This window comes from Rattus norvegicus, chromosome 1 (genome assembly GCF_036323735.1).
Source record: "Rattus norvegicus strain BN/NHsdMcwi chromosome 1, GRCr8, whole genome shotgun sequence".
In the NCBI taxonomy this organism is placed as follows: Eukaryota; Metazoa; Chordata; class Mammalia; order Rodentia; family Muridae; genus Rattus; species Rattus norvegicus.
The window spans coordinates 267,600,328-267,621,136 of NC_086019.1; the positions used below are offsets into that span (position 1 = coordinate 267,600,328).

The 20,809-nt window shown below is 42.1% G+C and overlaps 1 protein-coding gene across 7 annotated transcripts in view; it reads left to right on the forward strand.

Annotated features, from left to right (window-relative positions):
* Window positions 1-15,013: 15,013 nt before the first annotated feature.
* The window catches only part of Ccdc172 (coiled-coil domain containing 172), a 46,228-nt gene continuing 40,432 nt past the window's right edge, over window positions 15,014-20,809 (forward strand). For 3 of the 7 annotated variants that reach the window (XM_039084726.2, XM_039084731.2, XM_039084738.2), the window contains exons 1-3: window positions 15,014-15,086; window positions 15,360-15,484; window positions 15,712-15,797. In XM_039084726.2, coding sequence (XP_038940654.1) covers window positions 15,406-15,484; window positions 15,712-15,797 — 165 coding nt within the window. In that variant the 5' untranslated portion in view covers window positions 15,014-15,086; window positions 15,360-15,405. The remainder of the gene's footprint in view (window positions 15,087-15,359; window positions 15,485-15,711; window positions 15,798-20,809) is intronic. The other 4 variants (XM_039084735.2, XM_063268852.1, XM_063268857.1 and 1 more) reach the window with 2 other exon arrangements.

Consider the following 20,809-nt stretch of genomic DNA (forward strand, 5'->3'; position numbering starts at 1 on the left):
ACCCGAGGAAATTATGAACGGAATAATCATGACAGAGAAAGACAAGCATTGCACTATTTATGTGCAGACTCCAAAGCAGCCAGGGAACAGAGAGCAGAACGGCGGTGTAGGGGTGGTGAGTGTGAATTGTGAGCTGCTAGACAAAGAGTACAGTCACCCAGGACACATGAATTCTGGACATCTGGAGGCTCTACCAGAGCCTGACAAATACAGAGGCAGATGCTCACTGCCAACCATTGGGCTGAGAACAGGTACCCCAATGGAGTAGTTAGAGAAAGGACTGAAGGAGCTAAAGGGGTTTGCAACTCCATAGAAAGAACAACAATATCAACCAACCAGACACCCCAGGGTTCCCAGGGACTAAACCACCAACCAAAGAGTACACATGGAGAGACACATGGCTCCAGCTGCATATGTAGCAGAGGATGACCTTGTCGGGCATCAGTGGGAGGAGAGGCCCTTGGTCCTGTTAAGACTGGATGCTCCAGTGTAGGGGAATGCCAGGGCAGGGAGGCGGGAGTGAGTGGGAAGGTTGGTGAGGGAGTACCCTCATGGAGGCGGGGGTAGGGGGGTGGGGACAGGGTTTTCAGAGGGAAACCTGGGAAGGGGGATAATATTTGAAATATAGATAGAGAAAATATCCAATAAAAACAAATGAAAAAGGGGTTGGGGATTTAGCTCAGTGGTAGAGCGCTTGCCTAGCAAGTGCAAGGCCCTGGGTTCAGTCCCCAGCTCCGAAAAAAAGAAAAAAGAAAAAAAAAAACAAATGAAAAAAAAGTTCTGAGCATCTGACTCAGAGTTCTTGGACTTTAGTTAACAGTGCTACATCATATCCGTCCATGTTGAAAAGGTAGTTTTGAGTCTGTTTAGCACGAAAAGAGGGAAAGTTATGGTGTGATGGCCATTTGAATTAGTTGGTTGTGGTAATCATTTCTTGATATGTACACACGTAAACCATCATGTTCCCATTACCAAGGAACTATTTTTATTTGTCAAGTATATGTTAATGAGGCTAGGGTTATAGCCTATTGGATTAGGGTTCCAATTTGTGGGTCACCCTTTGAAAAATCAGGCGGTTGTCAATTACGAATAGGGGGAAAGGGACCCAATAATTCATAAAACACTATTGATTTTCTCATTATACATTGAATGTGAACATAAGATAAAGTCAGCTATTATTTGTCTGGTAAGCTCACTTTTGGGGGGACAAAATTTCTCTTACCAGCCTGGAACCTATCAAGTAGACCAGGCTGGCCAGTGAACCCCAGAAACCTACCCGTGTCTGACTTCTCAGGTCAGGGTTTGCAGGCATGATCTGGGGCTCTTTTCTCAACAGGAGTTCTAGACTCAGGTCTTTGTGCTTTCCAGGCGAGCAGTTTGCTACTGAACCACCCCCCAGTCCCCCAGCTCCTCTTTGTGAATCTTTAAGCAGAGAGAAGTCATGCAGTTGATCATCAGGATTTCCTCATTCTCTGGCTACTTCTCCACCTGCAGATTAGCAACAGTTACTGCTTCAGGGGAAGCAGAATCTATGGATTGGATTTACATTTTCTGCCTAGAATTTTGTATTTTACCGTTGGATACTTAGTTTCTTTTTGTATTTTGCGTTTTGCTACTTCTCACTTGAAAGGCTTCACTCCCGGTGCCTATGAGGGATGCTATCGAGGCTCAATGCCAGTAAAGTTTCAGGGAAAAAGTGAGAAAATTATTTAAAGGACTGCTTTTTGATAATGGCAGTGTTTTGACAGCCTTTTGACAGGCAATTTGGAATAATGCAACCTCCTGGATCACCGCCAACCTCTGAAATGGGCTGTAATTTAGAACGGTGGCAGCTCCTACGACCTCTATATTGACGAGTCACTGGAATTAAAACAGGAAAAAAAAACAAAACTCCAAACAATCTAGGTTTATATCTGAAAATCTAGTTAAAATGTTCTGGTATGGAACCATTTTTCGTATTGAAAGGGTTTTCTCATTCAACGCACCATCCCAAATACTTATTCTAAAGTGGGAATGATTTTTCCCCTCCCTTTTGTGTGTGATAAAACTCAGATTCTACTCCCAACCAGATTCTGGATGGTCTTATGAGCTGGCTGTAGGTACATCTGTCCCTTCTGCGTCTGAGATGAACTTTGAGTCACTTGAGTGTTGGCCACTGCAGCAAGCTATTGTCAAGTGAGGACAAAGCCCTGAGCCATCACAGACCCCCTAAATCTTCTCTTATAATACAAATGTTCAGTCTCAGGTCTTGAATTTGGTACTTAAGGCTATTCTGAAAAAACTGATTCCAGTCACTCCCTTAATTCTGAGAGTTAAATGCTTTTTAAAGAGTTGTGTAAGTTAAACATGAGGCGGGTGTACTGGGTAGGGTTTCCAAATGAACCACAATTCTCCAAACATACCAATATATTCAAAAATTGCCAGTTTCAGGGCATAAAATATTTACATCACACATTTAATAATGTATGTTTAGTAAGAAACAATGAAATATTTATGGTTTTTCTAAAGATACTGTATGGGTTTTTCCCTCTGCCACAGCCATGTTTCTTGATGTAGGCAAAATAGGTGGCTTGCAGAGCTAAGGGAGCAGCGTGGGATCATCTGCAAAGGCTCTGGGGCGGTTAGTGAGGGGAAACACCAGGTGACTGAAGACAGACTCGGGGACACACATTTCCTGTGACTGAAAGGCTACCATTGGTTTTGTCAACACTGTTCTGTGGGAGTGTTCTGATTCCCCGGTAATAATGGTGCAACCTTCCAAGCTTCTGAACGAATACTTTAACCTCCCGCCCCCCAAAGCTTTGACCTTGGCCACACTATCAAATTGTTACTACACAAGCTTAGGGAGTTTTCAATAGATTTTTCAAACAGAGAACTCCAGACTCCCTATACATTCTGGTGGGTTAAATCTCCTGCAATGCCTGGCCACCTTCATTCTTGAGAAGCATTAGCGATCATAAGACTATGGGGTTTGGAAGTAGCGCAGGATAAATAATGACTTCCCATAACATCCCTCTTAGAATCCGTGGAACTCATGGATGTCCTACTACCTTATATAGCATAAAGGTTGTTACAGATATGACTGAGGATTCTGGGATGAGGAGAGCATTTTGGAAGACCTCAGAGGAGTCGAACTGTAAGCAAAGTGCTCTTGTTAGAAGGAGACAGGAAGAGAACTTAAAGTAACAGTGGAAGCAAAGATATCATCCTGCTGGCTATAAATATGACTCCAGTAAACATAGATGGGTCTTGGAAGTGGGTTGAGACTGGCTCTGTTTCACAGAGAGTGAGTTTACCTGGATGTTTATTCTTTCCTCTCCCCATCCCATTTTCCTTTGTTTCTTTGCTGGGCTGGAGGTTGAATCCAGGACCTCACAGGTGCTTTGTAAGTACTCTACCTGTGAGCTACATCTGTAGCCCCTGAGTTATCTGACCAGCCCAGGGGAACCAGTTTTGGACTTCTGACCTCTAGAACTACAAAAGGATTTGTGTATGGTACTTAAAGTCACATTTGTGAGTTTGCAGATGCAAGAACCATTACCCCCACCTCCACCCTGGGCACCCAGTGCTTCTATTCTAACAGCTCTCCGTGGCTAAACACAGTATTTAAGCCATAGGTTTAAGGCACTAAGTCTTAACTAGGGCCCAGCAGTTTATTGATACTGTGGGCTATCTGCATTGAGGACCTTCCCCACAGTACTGCTCCCAAGAGGACCCCATCGCTGAAGAAGAAGCAAGGCAGTGGTGAGGGCTTGTGGCCAATAACTGCATTTTCCAAAATCGAATCTCAGTTCACAAGAATTCGTCACCCTCCTCCTGAGTGCTCAGCATTCTGTAGCTACTGAGGGAAACTGAAAGAACAAGGAGGTTGCTCTGTCCTGCAGAGCAGAGACCTTGCAGTAATTACAAACACTCAGGTCACACTTCCAGGAACATCAAAGCTGAGACTCCCCTGGTACAAAGGATTGTTTAGTTCAGGGACAGGACACACACATCACTGCCATTTAAGGGAATAGATGATGTCAAACCACTGACTTTCTACTCATGATTAGAAGAGCTGGAAACCAAGTCATTTCCCCATTATTATAGAAAGAGTACTGGGTGTATTCCCGCATTGGTTGGTGAAGGGGTGTGTGTGTGTGTGTGTGTGTGTGTGTGTGTGTTGGGGTTGGGGAGAATCTGTGTATTTTATCAGCACTTGTTCCTATAAGAACACCTCAGTTTAGGAAGCGCAAGGCCCTGGGTTCGGTCCCCAGCTCCGAAAAAAAGAACCAAAAAAAAAAAAAAAAAAAAAAAAAAAAAAAAAAAAGAACACCTCAGTGAAAGAGTGGAAATTAAAAAAAAAAAAAAAAAAAAAAAAAAAGATGGCAGCTGCATGGAGCTGGGGTAGCATCTTGTTTCTATGGCAACAGGTCTGCTTTGTTCCTAAGCACCATCTGGTATTTTCAGGACTACCAGGCAGGTAGCATGCAAATGCCTCTTGTGTGTTTTTGTTAGGGGTGTGGGGGGACGGGGTGTGGTGGCGCAGATATTCTTTTGATCAGATACAAATGAACCTACAGTAACACCATGCCTTTCTTACGGCTGCAAGTCAGGCAGCACAGACATGGCAGCTCTTACTAACTGCACTGACTGACCTTCCCATTTTGTCCTTGCTGGTTACTGCTTGCCGATAGCTACGCAGAAAACATAAAGAGGCAAATTTTGCTCTTCAATGTAGTCCCTGGGACCCAGAAAGAAGACCACATTTAATGCAGCCTGTGGAACATTGTTGCAACAGCCCTAGCTCTCTTTGGAGCATATTTATCTCATGAACATACCTCTCTTGTTTTCCTAAGTAAGTCCAATGGGATATCTTTACTCAGTCACAATCTACCTAAACTACAATGTAACTTTAAAGACTTATTGCCCTGCTATATTTGAAACACAGGGAAACATCATTTGCTGTTGGTCAGACATTCAAGTTTAATCGAACATGGTTATTTTTGTTTGACAAATCTTGCAGCTCTGTACATAGATCATAAATCAGAATATAGGCCTTTAAAACCATAGGCACTGATAGGGTTATAAAAGTACTAGTATACTGAATAGAGTATTAATTTCCAGACTTTTCTTGTTACTGAAACAAATATCCAAATGCTTGTTGATTTCCGTAGAAACTGTTGTCTCCTAATGTGTACATTATCTTCTTTACTCCATTTCTATTTCCTCATTAAACACCAAGTGGTTGACCACCTACTCCTTACCCAACCTTTCCGGAGGCTACAGTCAGTGCCTAAGATCCAGCCTAGTGCTGACTAAGTCTCCTGGTTTTATTTCAGGACATTCACTCTCATTGTGTACAAGTCACTGTCTGACACACAAAGGTCCATTAGATATGGCTCCTGCCTCTTAAGAGAAGATAAGGCACGGGAGATTAGCTATCCCTTACATATCTTAACATTTCCCCAAAGCTCTTCAGCCAATCCCATGGGCATTGAAGCTCTGCACGCATTCAGAGTGTCAGCATCTTCCATCGCTCATCTTCCCCTGGCCGTTCTCCTTCAGTACCTCCTGTTAGGGTATGACGAGTGTGGAGGAAATGCTGGTATTCATTTCCACCTATGTATGAAGCCTCTTCTTTTCCTCATGGGGATCTGCCAACCAGAGGGTCCCTCTTCCATCCTGCTCCTCTTCTGAGCCCTCACTAGAAATCTGGACCTTAGCTAGCAGTGAGATAGACAACCTTTCCCTCTTTTCCTCAACTCTTACTCTTCAAAAAAAATTGTTTTGTAGTGTTACCTACAAACTAAGAGGAGATAACTCAAAGTCTGTGGTGCTCCAGGAAGCTCCTGAGATACAGGTTTACTTTTAGGTTTTTCCACGTAGCTTGTGGTATTTTTCTTTTGATTGTGACACATTTTTATGAGCGCTCGGTGAATCTTACTGCATTTACTACAGCATGATGGTTAGATATACAACTACTACAGAAAGAAAATAATGGTCCCACAGGTATCTATAACTCAATGTCTCCAAATCAGGTATATGGTATTTCTTTCACACTGCCAAAGGGATTTTGAAGATGGGATAAACTAAGGATTTTAAGATAAGGAGATTATACTGAGTTACAGGATACAAGCAAAGGAGCCATGTGGTGGGGGATAGTGGAGAACACCAAGATCTTACAGCAAGAAAATGTATCAATGCCCCCAAAGTCCCTAGATGGAATTAATTTTGCTTATGAAGACAGACCTCCTGTCACACTTCAGGGATTGCAGTATCACACGACACAGTGGCCCTGGTAAGGCTCTTTAAGTAGGCAATGATCTGGTAGAGCAGCTATAAAATACCGACACTCCCGCAGGTCCAGGTGCTGTGCAGTTAGAACTGACCCAGAGGAGGATCCGTGGTGGGTTTCAGTAAGACGAGTGTTACCTGGCTACAGGATAGGATGTGAGCAGAACTGTGTGGCGATGGAGTTGGACAGCATGAGCGACATGTTGGCATTGCAGGGCAAGGGTGGTGGCTGCTCACAATACCTGTAGCTCTACAGGATAGCGTACAGTTGAATTTGAGGGATATAGGAGATCTTGGATTTTTCTCTCCCCTAACCTTTAACTGAGGTGGCCATGGCAATGGTTTTGGTAAGCTGTGTGATTCTTGTCTACGTCCATCACGATCTGACATCTCCGTTCGTGAGGATGGAATGTTTCTGTTTCCTTTACTCCTCTCCAGCTGCTCCCTTTCTGTTTACTCCGAATCTCTGACTCCCATCTGAAAAGCAGGTGAATTGAAAGAGTCAATGATGTTCTCAAGGCTGCTCTGCTTGTAATCAGCCAAAGGGAATCCAGGAGCTGGGCCACCGAGTGTCATCTTGTTCACCATGACAGGCTGTCACTCCACTTAGGGAGCAGAAGGCTTTTGTCACTGTTTTGGTTTTTTTTTTTTTTTTCATCCTCACTTGCAATAATTTCTCTACATAGGCCTTTAGAACCAGCCAGCAAATTTTGAAAAACATCCAAACCCCTTACATTGTCTTCTGACTCTCTGGATGACTGGGCTCCTTTGTGCTGGTCCTTCTATAAATCAATACCACCGGCCTTTTCTCCAGTCTGCAGAGGCCAAAGCTGGTCCAGTCTGAAGAACTGTTGGAGGTTAAGTGTGTTGTCCTCAAGTGTCTATCCCCACATTAATGTTTGAGGCGAACATTTACTGCGATTGCATTAAACGAATGTGTCTTCGTGTTCTGTTTCTTGGCGTTCCCATAGAACTGGTTCGTGTAGAAAGGTCACTGTTTTTGTTCATTGTTGTGTCAGAGTTTAGCACACTAGGTCCCCAGTAAATGCTGAATGATGTTTGCAGTCGATCCTTGTGGGTGCACCCGGAAGCTGCAATGACACTTGAGCCACACAACAGCTAGTCCATCTTGTAAACCTTCCGAATTGTCTGCCAACCAAATGCTGGGACAGAACAGAGAAAGGAAAGGTGCTCGGTCAGTTACATAAATATCCCAAAGTACTGAAAAGAAGTGAAACCCATTTCGTGACCTCTGCAGTAATCACTTTAGAATGAAGCAGATTTAAATCTCCTCATCTACGCCTGGATGAGAACATTACATCTCACAGTTACAGCCCCGTGGACAGAAATGCCACGTTTTATGAGTAATAGCATCTGTAAGTAAGGCAAACGACATCACCAAAGAAACGAAAGCATTTAAAATACAACAATTACCGAAATAAAATCATCTTGAGAACGTTCTTCTGACAAGTTCTCTCAGGCTTTCTTAATTTCCTCTAAGAATATCGCCATGAATCTCTTTTATGAGTGTTGGAATCCTGTAAGCACAGCCCTTGGATGTCTTCACTGGGGGCTAAGCCATGAGCTGAGTGGGATCTTGGCCGGTTCCTGCTGCACCCTGGTTACTGCCTTGAGAAGGGTAAAGCGAGATTAACAAATGTGTACATTTCATGAGTTGAACCTTGAACTCCGCTTGGAGACAGTCTCAGTCTCTTTTGTCATCTTAATATTTTTCAGTGTTTCCCTGTGTGTCTTAGACATTGAATTCCCTTTATTTTTTTTTTATCCCACTCACTTAACTGAGATACTTGTGATATTCTTAGGTATGGATGGTGTGTGTGTGTGTGTGTGTGTGTGTGTGTGTGTGTATGTGTGTGTGTGTGTGTGTTTGTATGTATGTGTCTGTGCCTATGTGTGTCTGTGTATGTTTGTGTGTATATGTGTGTGTGTCTGCGTGTGTGCCTGTGTGTGTCTGTGTGTGCCTGTGTGTGTCTGTGTGTGCCTGTGTGTGTGTATCTTTGTGTATATCTCTGTGTGTTTGTGTGTATCTGTGTGGTATGTGTATGTATATGTGTCTATGTGTGTGTGTCTGTCTCTGCCTCTCTCTCTCTCTCTCTCTCTCTCTCTCTGTGTGTGTGTGTGTGTGTGTGATTGTACATGTGTTTGTCTCTCTGTGTGTGTGTGCTTATTTATTTAAATGTGAACTAATTATTTCCTTTGGCTCTCTCTGAGAGTTTTTGATATTCTATTGACGGCCTGCAATGTCAAATAAATGATAAGGTTTATGAGCCATGCACACTGTGATAAAACATTTTGAGCTGTCTGTGGCATTGTGGAAGGAAAATAGTGGCACTGTCTGGATTATATAATGTAACAGTGATGTACTAAGGCTAAGAAGGTCACTGCAAGGATTGAAAGCTTGAAATAAATTTATCCTGATAAATGAGCAACTTAGCAAAGCAATTTAGAAATAAATAGAATTTAGAGCTCATCCTACCTATTTATGTACAAGTAAATATGTACAATAACTTTTTAAAGTAATCCAGTGTCATTGTGAAAAATTCAGAGACTTTTTAAAATTTATCCCAACTTCTCAAATAATCACCCTCACTTAAAATAATGAGAAATTGCCATTCATAGAAACTGTAATAACAAAGTGTGTGTGTGTGTGTGTGTGTGTGTGTGTGTGTGTGTGTGCGCACATGCGTGCACATGTGCGTGCTCATCCACCCACAAGAACAGGCCACAAACAGAAGGTGAAGGTCAAAGGACATCTCGTAGGAGTCAGTTCTCTCCTTCTAGCATGGGACTTTGAAGAATGAACCTCAGGTCACCAGGGTTGGAAGCAAATGCTTTACCCTCTCAGTCTTCTCTCCAGTCCTACATGGATAATCTAAATAAGAAATCAGTAACAAGAAAAGAGTCTTTAGTTTTTCTTGTATCCATTTCTGTAATCCCAAACCACTAAATTGTGTTGTCATGGAAACTACAACTTGATACATGCTTATTGCAAACTCCTTGTCTTATTCATCCTTAGCACAACACACCCCTGTTGGCCTTATAATATTGTACTTATTCAATAAGTATTCATTAAATAAACAGATGAACTATATGTGTCAGAAAATATGATTTCCAAATGTCTTTTACTTTTGTTTTCTGGGCCCGACAGGCTGCTCTTGTGAAGAAGGCAACTGGTACACTTTTGTATTCTCTGTGCTGGGGTCTGTGTTCTGATGGTATAAAGCTCCCTGTCCACACATGTGCTACAGATTTCCCCCAAAGACTTTGACCTTCAATGACCCTGTTTCATACACCCTGTTTCAGAGCTGAAAAGGAAGTCTTCTGTCCAATAATCATTTAATCAATGACTATTTGAGGTAGGGGTGTAAATTCAAAATTAACTGTGGCACACACCTTTAATCCCAGCGCCCCAGAGACAGAGGCAGGTGGATCAAGGCCAACCTTGTCTACCCAGGGAGTTCCATGACACCTAGGATTACACGGAGAGACCCTGTATCAAAAAATGTGGAAAAAGGAAATATTGTATTGCATATGAGGGTTTTTTTTTTGTACTTTTTAAAAGACAGGTATATGTGTCTGTGGAAACTAGGGACATTGAGTTCCCTTATAGCTGGAGTTACAGGTGATTCTGAGCCACCCAACACAGGTGCTAGGAACCAAACTTGAGTCCACTTCAAGAGCACACGCTCAGCCACTGAGCCATCTCGCAGACCCTGTGTGATGTATTTCAAAAGCCCTTTTAAACTAACATGCTTTGACCTCAATCTTGAAAAATCTGCTTCATTTGAGAAGAAAAACAAAAAGCTTAATTGTTTCCAATGGCTTCGCTTTTCAGTCTGTTCAGAGTGGAGTGTCTTCTCGGAGGGTGTGCTGAAGTCATGGCCTCCAGCGCTACCGGGTGTGGCTGTCCTTGCATCTGGGATATTTGCAGGTATGATTAGCTAAGATGAGGTCATTCCGAGGAGCTGGACTCCTCTCACCTAAGATGACTGGCGTTCCTCAAACAAGGAAGGAGGAAAGAGAAACACACGGGGGATTGGGAGGATTCCAAACGGTCATGGAGAAATAAGAGATCCATGTCCCAAAAGTCCCAAGCAAAGACCAGAGGCTGGGAAGAGGCAACCAAGAAATTCCCTTGAGAGCACTGGAGGGAAGCAACCGGGCCAGCACCTCCGTTCCGATCTGAAGCCTCCTGGGCTGTGGTAGAACACAGTTCTCTTGTCTTGAACCCCTGAGCATGGTGCTGTTACAGCATAATAGACATATGGAGAAACTAATGCAGCACCCACATTAGTCTAGCTTCACACATCAAGTACACTGTTGAGGTTTGGTCTGTTGCTATGTATCGTAATACTAAATACTGGCCAGGGAGGAGGAGGAGGTTCTCACATAGGCGCAGTGATGCTGTGTGTTATCTCTGATGGGTGATAAAAGTGCCTACAGCCTATAGCTGGGCAGAAGAGAGATAGGCAGAGTTTCGGTTCCCAAACTTGGGGTCTGAGATTAAGTAGTTACAGCAACAATACACAGAGGGTTAAATATGTTTCTGAAGACATGGCCCATTAACACTTTTTTTTTTCCTCTGAGACCGAGTCTACCTCTGTAACCCCAGCTGACCTCAGACTCACAGAGATCTGCCTGGCTCTGCCTCCTGAGTGCTAGGATTAAAGGCATGCACCACCAACTTCAACTCACGGCTACATTTCTTTCATTCGCATTTTATTTAAATTCATATTAAAATATGAGATATATACCTGCGATTGCTTTTATAGATTTGGATTGGCAGTAAGCAATTTTTTTTTTTTGGAGGTATCTAAATGTAACAGATGCTGAAGACATCTTACCTCCCATCTGGAGGTTTCAGAGACTGAAGAAGCTCACATGTCCTGATTGTGTTCCTTCCCTCCGGCTCCCATACTGTGGACAAGCTACCCAGCTCTCTAAGCTCTGTTCTCATCAGGTGGCTGGGTTGATTATGAAGGTTCATTCATTGGTGACGCCCACAGGTTCGGCACACAGTGAGCGTGAGTTGATTACAGTGGTTGGCACCCAATGAGGATCCTGGTATGGGCGTGTCCATCTCTCCACTTGTCTGACTCTAACTCAGAAGCTGATGCTACTACATGTGCAGCTTGATGAGCCAATTAGACAAGGGGGGCGGGGCTGGCCTGATTGAAATTTGTGTTCCTATAAAAAATGCCACGCAGCTCTAACAAGTCTTTCCTAGTTTCTGAGAGTTCACTAGGTGTCTGTGAACTAGGAAACAGGCCAATCCTGAGTGCTCAGACACCATCATGTTGGATTTCACTGCTTCCTAATGGTGAGGAATACATTTCCAATGTAAGTGACCCAGCTTGTGTCATGTGGTGATGGTGGCCCAAATGGACTAAGACAGTGCACTACTCAATATTCAAGCCAGTAGTCCCATTCCCTTACTGCTTCTAACCCAGTGGAGTCAACTTATTCTGCACATCAATGTGGACGTTCCACTCACACATTGGAAGCACTGAATAACCTATATGGACTCGTGAAAATGCAAAACACCTAATGCTGGTCCCATATGTCTTTCTGCCTTTCCCTTTTCTTTTCTACTAAACTTTCTCCCTTTCTTTTTTCTCTATTGGCAACTCTCCCTAGATTGCCTGTACCAGACATATCACCTCTCCTCTACCATGTTTTGAAAGTGGAGGTGTGAAAAATATTACCTAGAGCCTTATTCTCAAGCTAACCCCTACCCCATTTGACTGACGGTGACCTTCCAAGGAGAGGAGAGCAGGCATCTTTCCAACTTTGTAGCCTTCTTAATACCCAGGGGAAAACTCTAGACTTAGTAGACACTCAATGAATGGTAATTCAACTTAGTTAAACCCATAATTTTTTCTTTATGGTAGATGCCCTCAGAAAAACATAAAATAAATGAATTACTTTTCCCTCCTTTCATCGCGACACACATGCCCCCGGCTAGTGGGTATTCTGAAGCCTGGGTTAGGAAAGTCATCAATCTAAGAAAGAGGAAGAGACGCATTTAAATCAAAGAGCAATAGAGCCCTGTATAAGGCCTCCTAGCAAAACAATCATTGATGACTGCACAGCCCAGGTGCTAAGCGATCGAGAGAAGCATCCGAGGGCAGGGACAATGAGGGATCCTCACTCGTGTTCCAAAGGTAGGCAATTCACTGAAATGTGCACAGATGGGAAGTTTAGGTCTGAGAATCATGTGTGGGCGTCATAATGCAAATAACTGGCTTCCTTTCTAAAGAACATCTGCCGTAGCATCTGAGAGCAATTGTTTATCCTGCTGCCAAAATGCTGTAAAATATAATAATTCTCCATTGAGGTTAGAATTATCCAGGGGGAGAAAGAACTTTTTTTTTAATGTAGCTGTTTTTATTAAATCTTGCAGTTGTTTCTCTAACATGGTGCATAGGAACTGTTCAGTAATATTTGTTGAATGAATGTTGAATGAAAAGCAGGAGCTCATTAAACAGTTGTCGGATGAATCATTTCCCATTTTTAGATTCAGAAGATACATTTTCAGAAAGTAGTATGCCCACAAAGCTTTATCATGTCATATACCATTTTTATTTGGCATAAATTTAAATAATACCACTCTTGCTCTGTACATTATGAGATGCAATCAGCATGCATTGCTATAAGAGGGGAAAAAAGTCTTAACACTATTCACAATGTATGAATAAAGTTAGATTTTAATATCTTAATTTGATGTTACTTTAATTCATTATTATGAAAACTGTAGAGTTTGAACTGTGGGCTTGCATAATTATACGCACCTCAGTAAACAAAATTAAAATTTAAAACATAGCTAATGCCTGCAGTTGTAATACCTCTAAGAAGATTCTACCAAGATTTAAAGGCACTAGAGTGCTGTGGGATGGGAAGAACTTGACAGTGATATTTCTCCCCATCACCCTCCTCTCGAATTTCCAGTGACTTTCTTCTGTGCTCCTGTGTGAGAAGGGCAGGAGGGCTTCCAATGGCTTTCAGAATCCACTCTGCCAAGTTTCAGTACAGACAGGAGCATGTTAAATAACAGAGAGAGTTTGAGTGCAACTCATAAAGCTGTAACTTGAAAAAGTATCAAGTTCTTGGAAACCTGCCTTTCTGTGAGAACAGCCCCCATGCAAGCCCACAGGAAATCACCCTGAAGGGGGCAATGCTAGTAGTCTTGTAGTCTATCTCGAAAAGCTTCTACCTTTGATGGCATTTGTGATACAGTTCAAGAACCTCCACAGGAGTGCTCAAAGAAAATGGTTCTAGGCACAATAACGGTCATTTCCCATCCTTGAGTACATGGAAGAATTTGGTTATATCTGAGCTAGACACATGCACACATGTATCAGAGGACTATAAAGGTACAAAGTACATTCATGAAGAGCTTTAAATGAAATGGCAAAAGTCCACTATGTTTGTGTTATAGTAAGAAAATAACAGCTGAATCCATGACTCTCAACTCCCATTTTCTTGGTCTCCATTTACTTTCCTGTACAAAGTATGCCTCTTCCTGAGACACAGGATTCCAATCCTGAATTGGCTACATTCTAGCCATCGTGAGTGTGGACAAGTTACTTAGCCCTTCAAGTAACAAAAAACATAGTTCTAATAGGATAACTGGCTTGATTAAAAGAACGAATACACATCAAGATTTCAGATAGTGACTCAACTAAGTAGCTCGGTGACCTCATTTTTACTGGTATATTTTGAGTCTGTCAGTCTGTCACCTTAACTATATTAGAAAAGAAATGTCAAAATCATCTTAAATAGACGTAGTGTGTTCAGAAAGTGAGTGCTTAGCAAATAAATAATAAATATTGAACTACTAATTATAATCAAAACACAAGTAACAAAATAATGTTATCATTCCTTATTCATGGGACTTCAAGGTTTTAAATAAAAAGTGCTTGTCAACAAGGGATACCCAAAAGACAGTGGGAAAATTTTCATCAGTACTAGCTTCTGAATAGCTCTGAGTAATTAATTCTTTTTAACTTTATTTCAAATTTCAGTGTGTATTCTGATAGTTCAAACATTAAACTTCATGCAGACATGACCAGATGAAAATTAAGGTAGAAATATAGAATAGATTAAAGTTTTTAACTGAATATATTGTGGCATTAGTGGGCTATTAATTAAGCCTAGTGTATGTGACAAAATTTTCATTTTACTTAATTTTAAGCACATTCAAACTTTCACATTAAAAGTTACTTCTTAAAAGTCTAGCCAGTGTCAGTTTTACATTCAGAGTAAAGTCAGATGTTTATTACAATGTCAATATTTTGACCTACCAAAACTGAAAATATTTCTTAATTAAAAAAAAAATATCATGCAAAAGTCCCAAAGGTGCCTTTCACATTTAAGCCTTAATTAGCAACCACTTTGGTCTCTGACACACATTGTACAGATATCGAAGTGTTAATATTACCAAGGCTTGATTACAAAAGGCAGTGATTAATTTCGGGGCAGACAAAAAAGATATGCTTTGATTACGAAGGAATGATTACGGTGGAATGTCAGACATTGTACATTTGTAGGAGTCTTTGCTAGCCTCCGAGGATACGACTTTGCAAAAGTTTATATTTAGAATCACGGGTACTTTGCACTTTATAATACTTGGAGACTGGGAGTCCCACCTCTAGAAAGACCCCGAACCCGTGAGCGCAGGTCGCTGCAGACTGGTCCCACCAGGCTTCCGTAGATGACTTCTCGCGAGGCCGGTGGAGGCCCCTTTGGCTGGACACACCTGAGGGGGCGTCAGTTGCCAGCCTCTGCCTGTGGGCATCTTTTCCTGGGAAAGCGAGGGGGTTGGGAAGGGGAAGCATGTCCCCAGCCAAAGTTACTGTATCTGTCCCCCAGGCCTTTTCTGTGGGGGCTGCACTCAGCACAGAAGCACGCCGGGCTGTGGGCGAACATGGAGGAGGAATGGGCCCGGCTCTGGGCGAGCATGGAGGAACAAGCCGAGAGCTCCTGCCCTGGGGCTCTGCTGGGCAAGAGTGGGTGGTGCAGGCAGGGAACAGCCAGACAACCCTCTTCATTGTGCTTTCCAGGATCCTCAGACTCCCTTATAAAATATTAAGGGTGAGCTGGCCCGAGATGAGTCTGGAGTCGTTGTTTCAGCACATCATCTTCACTGAGCATCAGGCCGAGGAGAGCCGCAGAGTGATGCGGGAAGGTGAGCCTGCCCTTAGAGGGCATTTGGCTTTTGGAGCTGGGGTTTGCTCTTGGGGGGCATTTGGCTTTTGGACCTGGGTGTTTGCCCCACAGACTGGAGGGGAAGGGGGCACTGTAAGTGGAGTTTGCAACCTGGACAGAAGACAGATGAAAACTCACCTGCCAAGTGCTGCCGTGATGGAGGCTTCAGAAAGGCGGAGGCCAGTAAAGATTTTGTTGGTATTACAGTGAGGTCAGAAATTGCCAGATGTCGCGGGAAAATTAAGAAAGCAACAGAGGATCTGAATGAAGAAAAGATCAAGTTGGAATCCAAGGTATGGATGCATAGACCATGCTAAGTATCACTTGAGGAAGTGTCTGAACTTGGCTTTGGGGAGCAATTTACTAACTACTTATCCATCAACTAGGAAACTCAGCAGCTATATTCTGTCATTCAGCGTTGTCTAGCGTGTAAGGTTCTGAGTCCACGGTCTTTGGTTTTTAACAGGAAGTGGCCCGGAGGAATCCAGACTTAACGGATTCCCCGTCCATTTTGTGGGATGGTTAATGTTTATAAGGAAAAGTGTCATTGGAAGAATAATTGTTCAATAAGTAGTCAGGGCAGCATATAAATGTCAGACAGTAAGTAATTTAAGTGTGCTCCGTGGATGTAATGGGATCGTATGTGTCTTTCAAATGATGGCTTTCTGCTTTCCAACTCACTACCACAGTTTTGGACTTGTCTCATCCTAAGTTATCTTTTCTCTCATTTCTCTCTCCGGCCGCATTTGTAAAGTTCCGCCTTTTAAAAAGTAAGGACCGAGCGAGCCTGGCTGCTTCAAGGAAGTGGTTGAACTATGGATAGAATTTTGAGGGAGAAAAGAGACTTAGTAGGAGAGACCCTTTGTAGCAAAGAGGGGGCGGTTCTTCCCCAGGCACATTGAGAGAGGACTCTGGACAGCCAGCAGAGGGCGGCGGAGTAGAGTTGGGAGGGAAACGTTGCTAGATTTGACCAGAGAGGGGCAGTAAATGTGCTGTTAGGGGAGCTCCTTGTGCTCTGAGCACAGAGATGGGGATGGACAGTGAAGATGGTGAGAGCTAGAGGCCTAGGTCTGGAAGGAGGAATCAGATGTCCAATAGTAATGTCCCAACACCTGAAGGTGAACTAAGGCAGCAGTGCATAGAGGCAGTCTAGTGACTTGATCACTCAGACTTTTTTTTTTTGTTAATACATTTTTAATTTTATCACATATTAAATATAAATTTGTATGTAAAAGGGATGTAAGTTATAAATTTATTTATACATTATATTACTCTAATAACAGCGTATATTTGTGAGGAATTTTCATTTTCCTGTGGATAAAACAATTCTTGCCCGTTCACCACCTGGTGAACGGCCTCTCTTCTCTCTGCATCCTGTCATGCATCATAAAACCCTCCCTGGACAGCTCTGTAAAATCTAAGTGTCAACATGCGCTCCTGTTTGCAGCCCCTCTTTCTTTGGGAGGAATGTACTTAGTTTTGTTTTAAATTCACCTTTATTCTCTTGGTATCTGTTGCTGAGCCAACACTGTACACAGGTGCATTCACTACTGAGGGCCAGTAACAAGAAAAGAGCTCGGTCTTGATAATTCGACAAATAAAGGTTGGGCATGTTTATGGCTTCCATGTTATTTGTTATGCATTTTGTAATGCTCAGCTCCAGATTAATATATCCGTGCCAACATTTATCCTGACTGTGGTGAAAATATTACAAATCTTCAAAGTTCGTCGTCTAGGTCATTAACTGTAGCCATCCTTCTGTGTAGTCGAATACCAGCCTTTATCCCTCCTAACTCTGAGTACCCACCAACCAACCAACCTTTCCTCTCTGCCCCTTAACTAAAAGAAACTATCTTTTAAGACAGAATGTGGGGTGAGTATTCATTGAGCCCAGCTCTTACTTCTGGACTAAAAGAGAAAGTAGGCCAGCGGCAGTGGGGAATCCTGGTGGCATGGGCAAAGGTGTACAGCACCTTCATGTAGCTGTCTTTCCCTGGAAGAAGACTTAAGATGCTTTGAAAGTTGGGTTGGCAAATAGAAGTCAACAGAAGAAAAGGAACATACACACTCATACACATGCACACACTCACCACATACCATAACCACCACACACACCACATACATACACAAGCACACATCCCCCACACACATGCACACACATATGCCACACACCACAACACACACACTACATACATGCCATACCACACATATATCACACACAACACACTACATATACACCATACTACACACATATCATATGCACATGCACACACATACCATATACAAATATACACACACATACCACATACCACATACATACACATGCAGGCGTAGACACATGTCACCCAAACACATACACACACATCACTCATACACACACATGTACACACACACATATCCCACCCCCACAGCCCACATATGTGCACACACACCCCACACATATGCACACACACATGTATACACACCACACACATACTCTACATGGGTGGTGTGGGGCGTTCAACCCCTCTCTACTCCCAGGGTCTCAGCAGCTAAGTGCCCACGTGCAGGGTATTATTCAAGGGCTGATTAACCCCTTTAGTTCTAACAGGAACTCTGAGAGGAGGAGTAATCATTCCCCATTTACAGGCAAGGAAGCTGAGACATCATTTAAATGATTTGTTCATGGTATGTAATAGAAAACCAAATAACTACCACAGTAACAATTGGTTAAGGAAAATATTACTCTATTAAAACAGATTCTTGAGCTTGCATTGAACATTTTTCCCCACGACATACAATAATATGTCTGAAGTGTTGCATCTGGGGTGATATTTTAAAGATCACTTATGTAAGTTGTATAAGGTGTGTTTTTTGGGGGTTGGTGAAGATACTGACCTGACAGGTAGGAAATGTTTCATTTTAAATGAGATGTTTAGGGGTCGGGGATTTAGCTCAGTGGTAGAGCGCTTACCTAGCAACCGCAAGGTCCTGGGTTCAGTCCCCAGCTCTGGAAAAAAAAGAAAAAAAATTAAATGAGATGTTTTTTTCTTTGTAATGTTTCCTTTGCAAGACAAATTATTATTCTGTATAATATCTTTTGTTAGCAGCCTATTTCACCTGAAAATAGAAATGTAGTGTTGATACTACACATGTATAAAGAAAATGTTGATTTAATTGTTTGTGCTAGAGAAAACATAGCAAATCTCTAATATTACTTAAAAGCATTCATGAAATTGCTAATTAATACAGGCTCATAAATGTGCATTTGTTTTTAATCAGCTCATATGCATGGGTAATAATATAATTGTATCTTACTAATAAAACTAGCATATGTGGGTCACAGTTCATACAACACTGATTTGTAATTGAGGTAATTTGATTTATAATTAGAGTCAAGATGGTACGTGTGTATTAAGATTTAAACAGAACTAAGAAGCTAAAGTAAATGAGTAATGGGAAGAGCTAAAGAAGTAATCATAAATTGATTCTCTGTTTCTTTTTCCTCAGAGTTAATTATATATCTGCCAATAACAATGAAAATATATTTACTTGGACATTTGACTTGGTGTTTATTGACCCATTTATCAAACAAGTAGCATGAGGAGACCCTAGAGCAACACGTGAGCTATTGTATACTCACATGCTCAAAAAATATTTGGGCTTACATTTAGGGAACTGCTTGAAGTCAAAAAGCGTATTTTAGGAAGTGCAGTATTCTTTCCCCCCTTGTTCTGTAGAACCTAAGTAGCTTGCAATTAGAACTTGAATGATAGCATCTGTCTTTCAGGGCTGGATGAGTCTCATGAAATATATGGGAGCAAGCAGTCTCAGATCACAGGAGTGCTTTAAGTGACGTGGACAGCTACAGTGCGCCTGGTTAAGCTTGGCCTGTGAAAAGGGAAGAGTGGGAGCTTGGTGTGGTCTGCACTGAGAATGCATGGTGAGGTCTACTCTGAAATGGGAGCATGGTGTGGTCTGCACTGAGAGTGGGAGCACAGTGTGGTCTACACTGAAATGAGAGCACAGTGTGGTCTGCGTTGAGAATGGGAGCATGGTGTAGTCTACACTGAGGCTTGCCAAGGTGCCTCAAACCTCAGTCGTCTATGTTGATGTCTGAGACTAAAATTGAGGCTTGTAAAACTATTGTAGTTTCTCAGAAGCAAGTCACTGAGTTTCTTATATGTGAAAATTGGTATGTAATTATAGTTTGAGTAGTTTTTATAAGCATCTTATATAAGCCCAGTGCTGTGCCATATTCCTGTGAGAGGGAAAGCAGGGAAGGCTTAGGCTGTATTAGCATATTTTACATATTTTCCTTTTTCAACTTATTGGATAAATGTCTTTTTTTAACTTCCTTAATTTTGCAGTTATAATTACAACAGTCCCCTTTCCCTTTCTTCCTCTGAACCATCCCATATAGTTACCCCCCAAACTCATGACCATTTTTTATTGCATGTATGTATATATATGTGTGTAGATACATTCCTAATTAGGACCTGCTCAGTCTGATTAATATTATTTTTATGTATTCAGAAATATCTGAAGAACAATAGAATAATGTTTTATGAATTTTAAAGAAAATATTTTGGAATGGAGTAGCAAAATGGCCCATTTACATTTTTTCTTAGAAATGTAGATGTTCTGCCTTCTGATTGGTGAAGTCAGAACCCTGCCTCTCAGAACTTGAGAAATCATGCTTTGGTATAGACTTAACATGTCAAGGAGAGAACAGCACCAGGAATCATTGTCCTTTATAGTTGTGAGATGCAAGTATTTAGCCGATGTGAAATGTATGCATTAGAGGAAATTTTCTGTGTTGCTTCTACATGGTTTTATTGTTGATTAAAATTTACTTAAAAACAGAGGACTCTGTCAGCTTATGTCACAGCAGAAATTCTGTTTTAGTAACTTTTGGTTGCTGCAGACTTAACTGGAAACCCAGCATTGATTCCTGGCTTTATTGGTTATAACCTCTAACCCTTGTGGCTTCACTCAATAGTGGTTAGGTTTTCTCTTCTCACATAAACAAGTCTGAAAGGGGCGAGAGGGGCCATTTATTAAAGCTGCGAAAGGAGATCATGAAGCCTCTGCTCATTCTGCCCTTGTCACTGTGGATGCCGGCCCCATCCCTCCCTCAGCACTGTTCAGGTCCTTTGCGGTCTTCCCAAATCTAGCCTGGAAGGAGAAAGACCAAGACCAAAAGTCGCTTCTCCTCTGTGCAGCCTGGTACCGAAAGGTTTTAGGATGGAAAGTCTTCGGAAATTTCAACCTGCTGCTGCTGATTAGAACCCTGTAGTCAACACTGGCAGGAGAGTGTAGGATT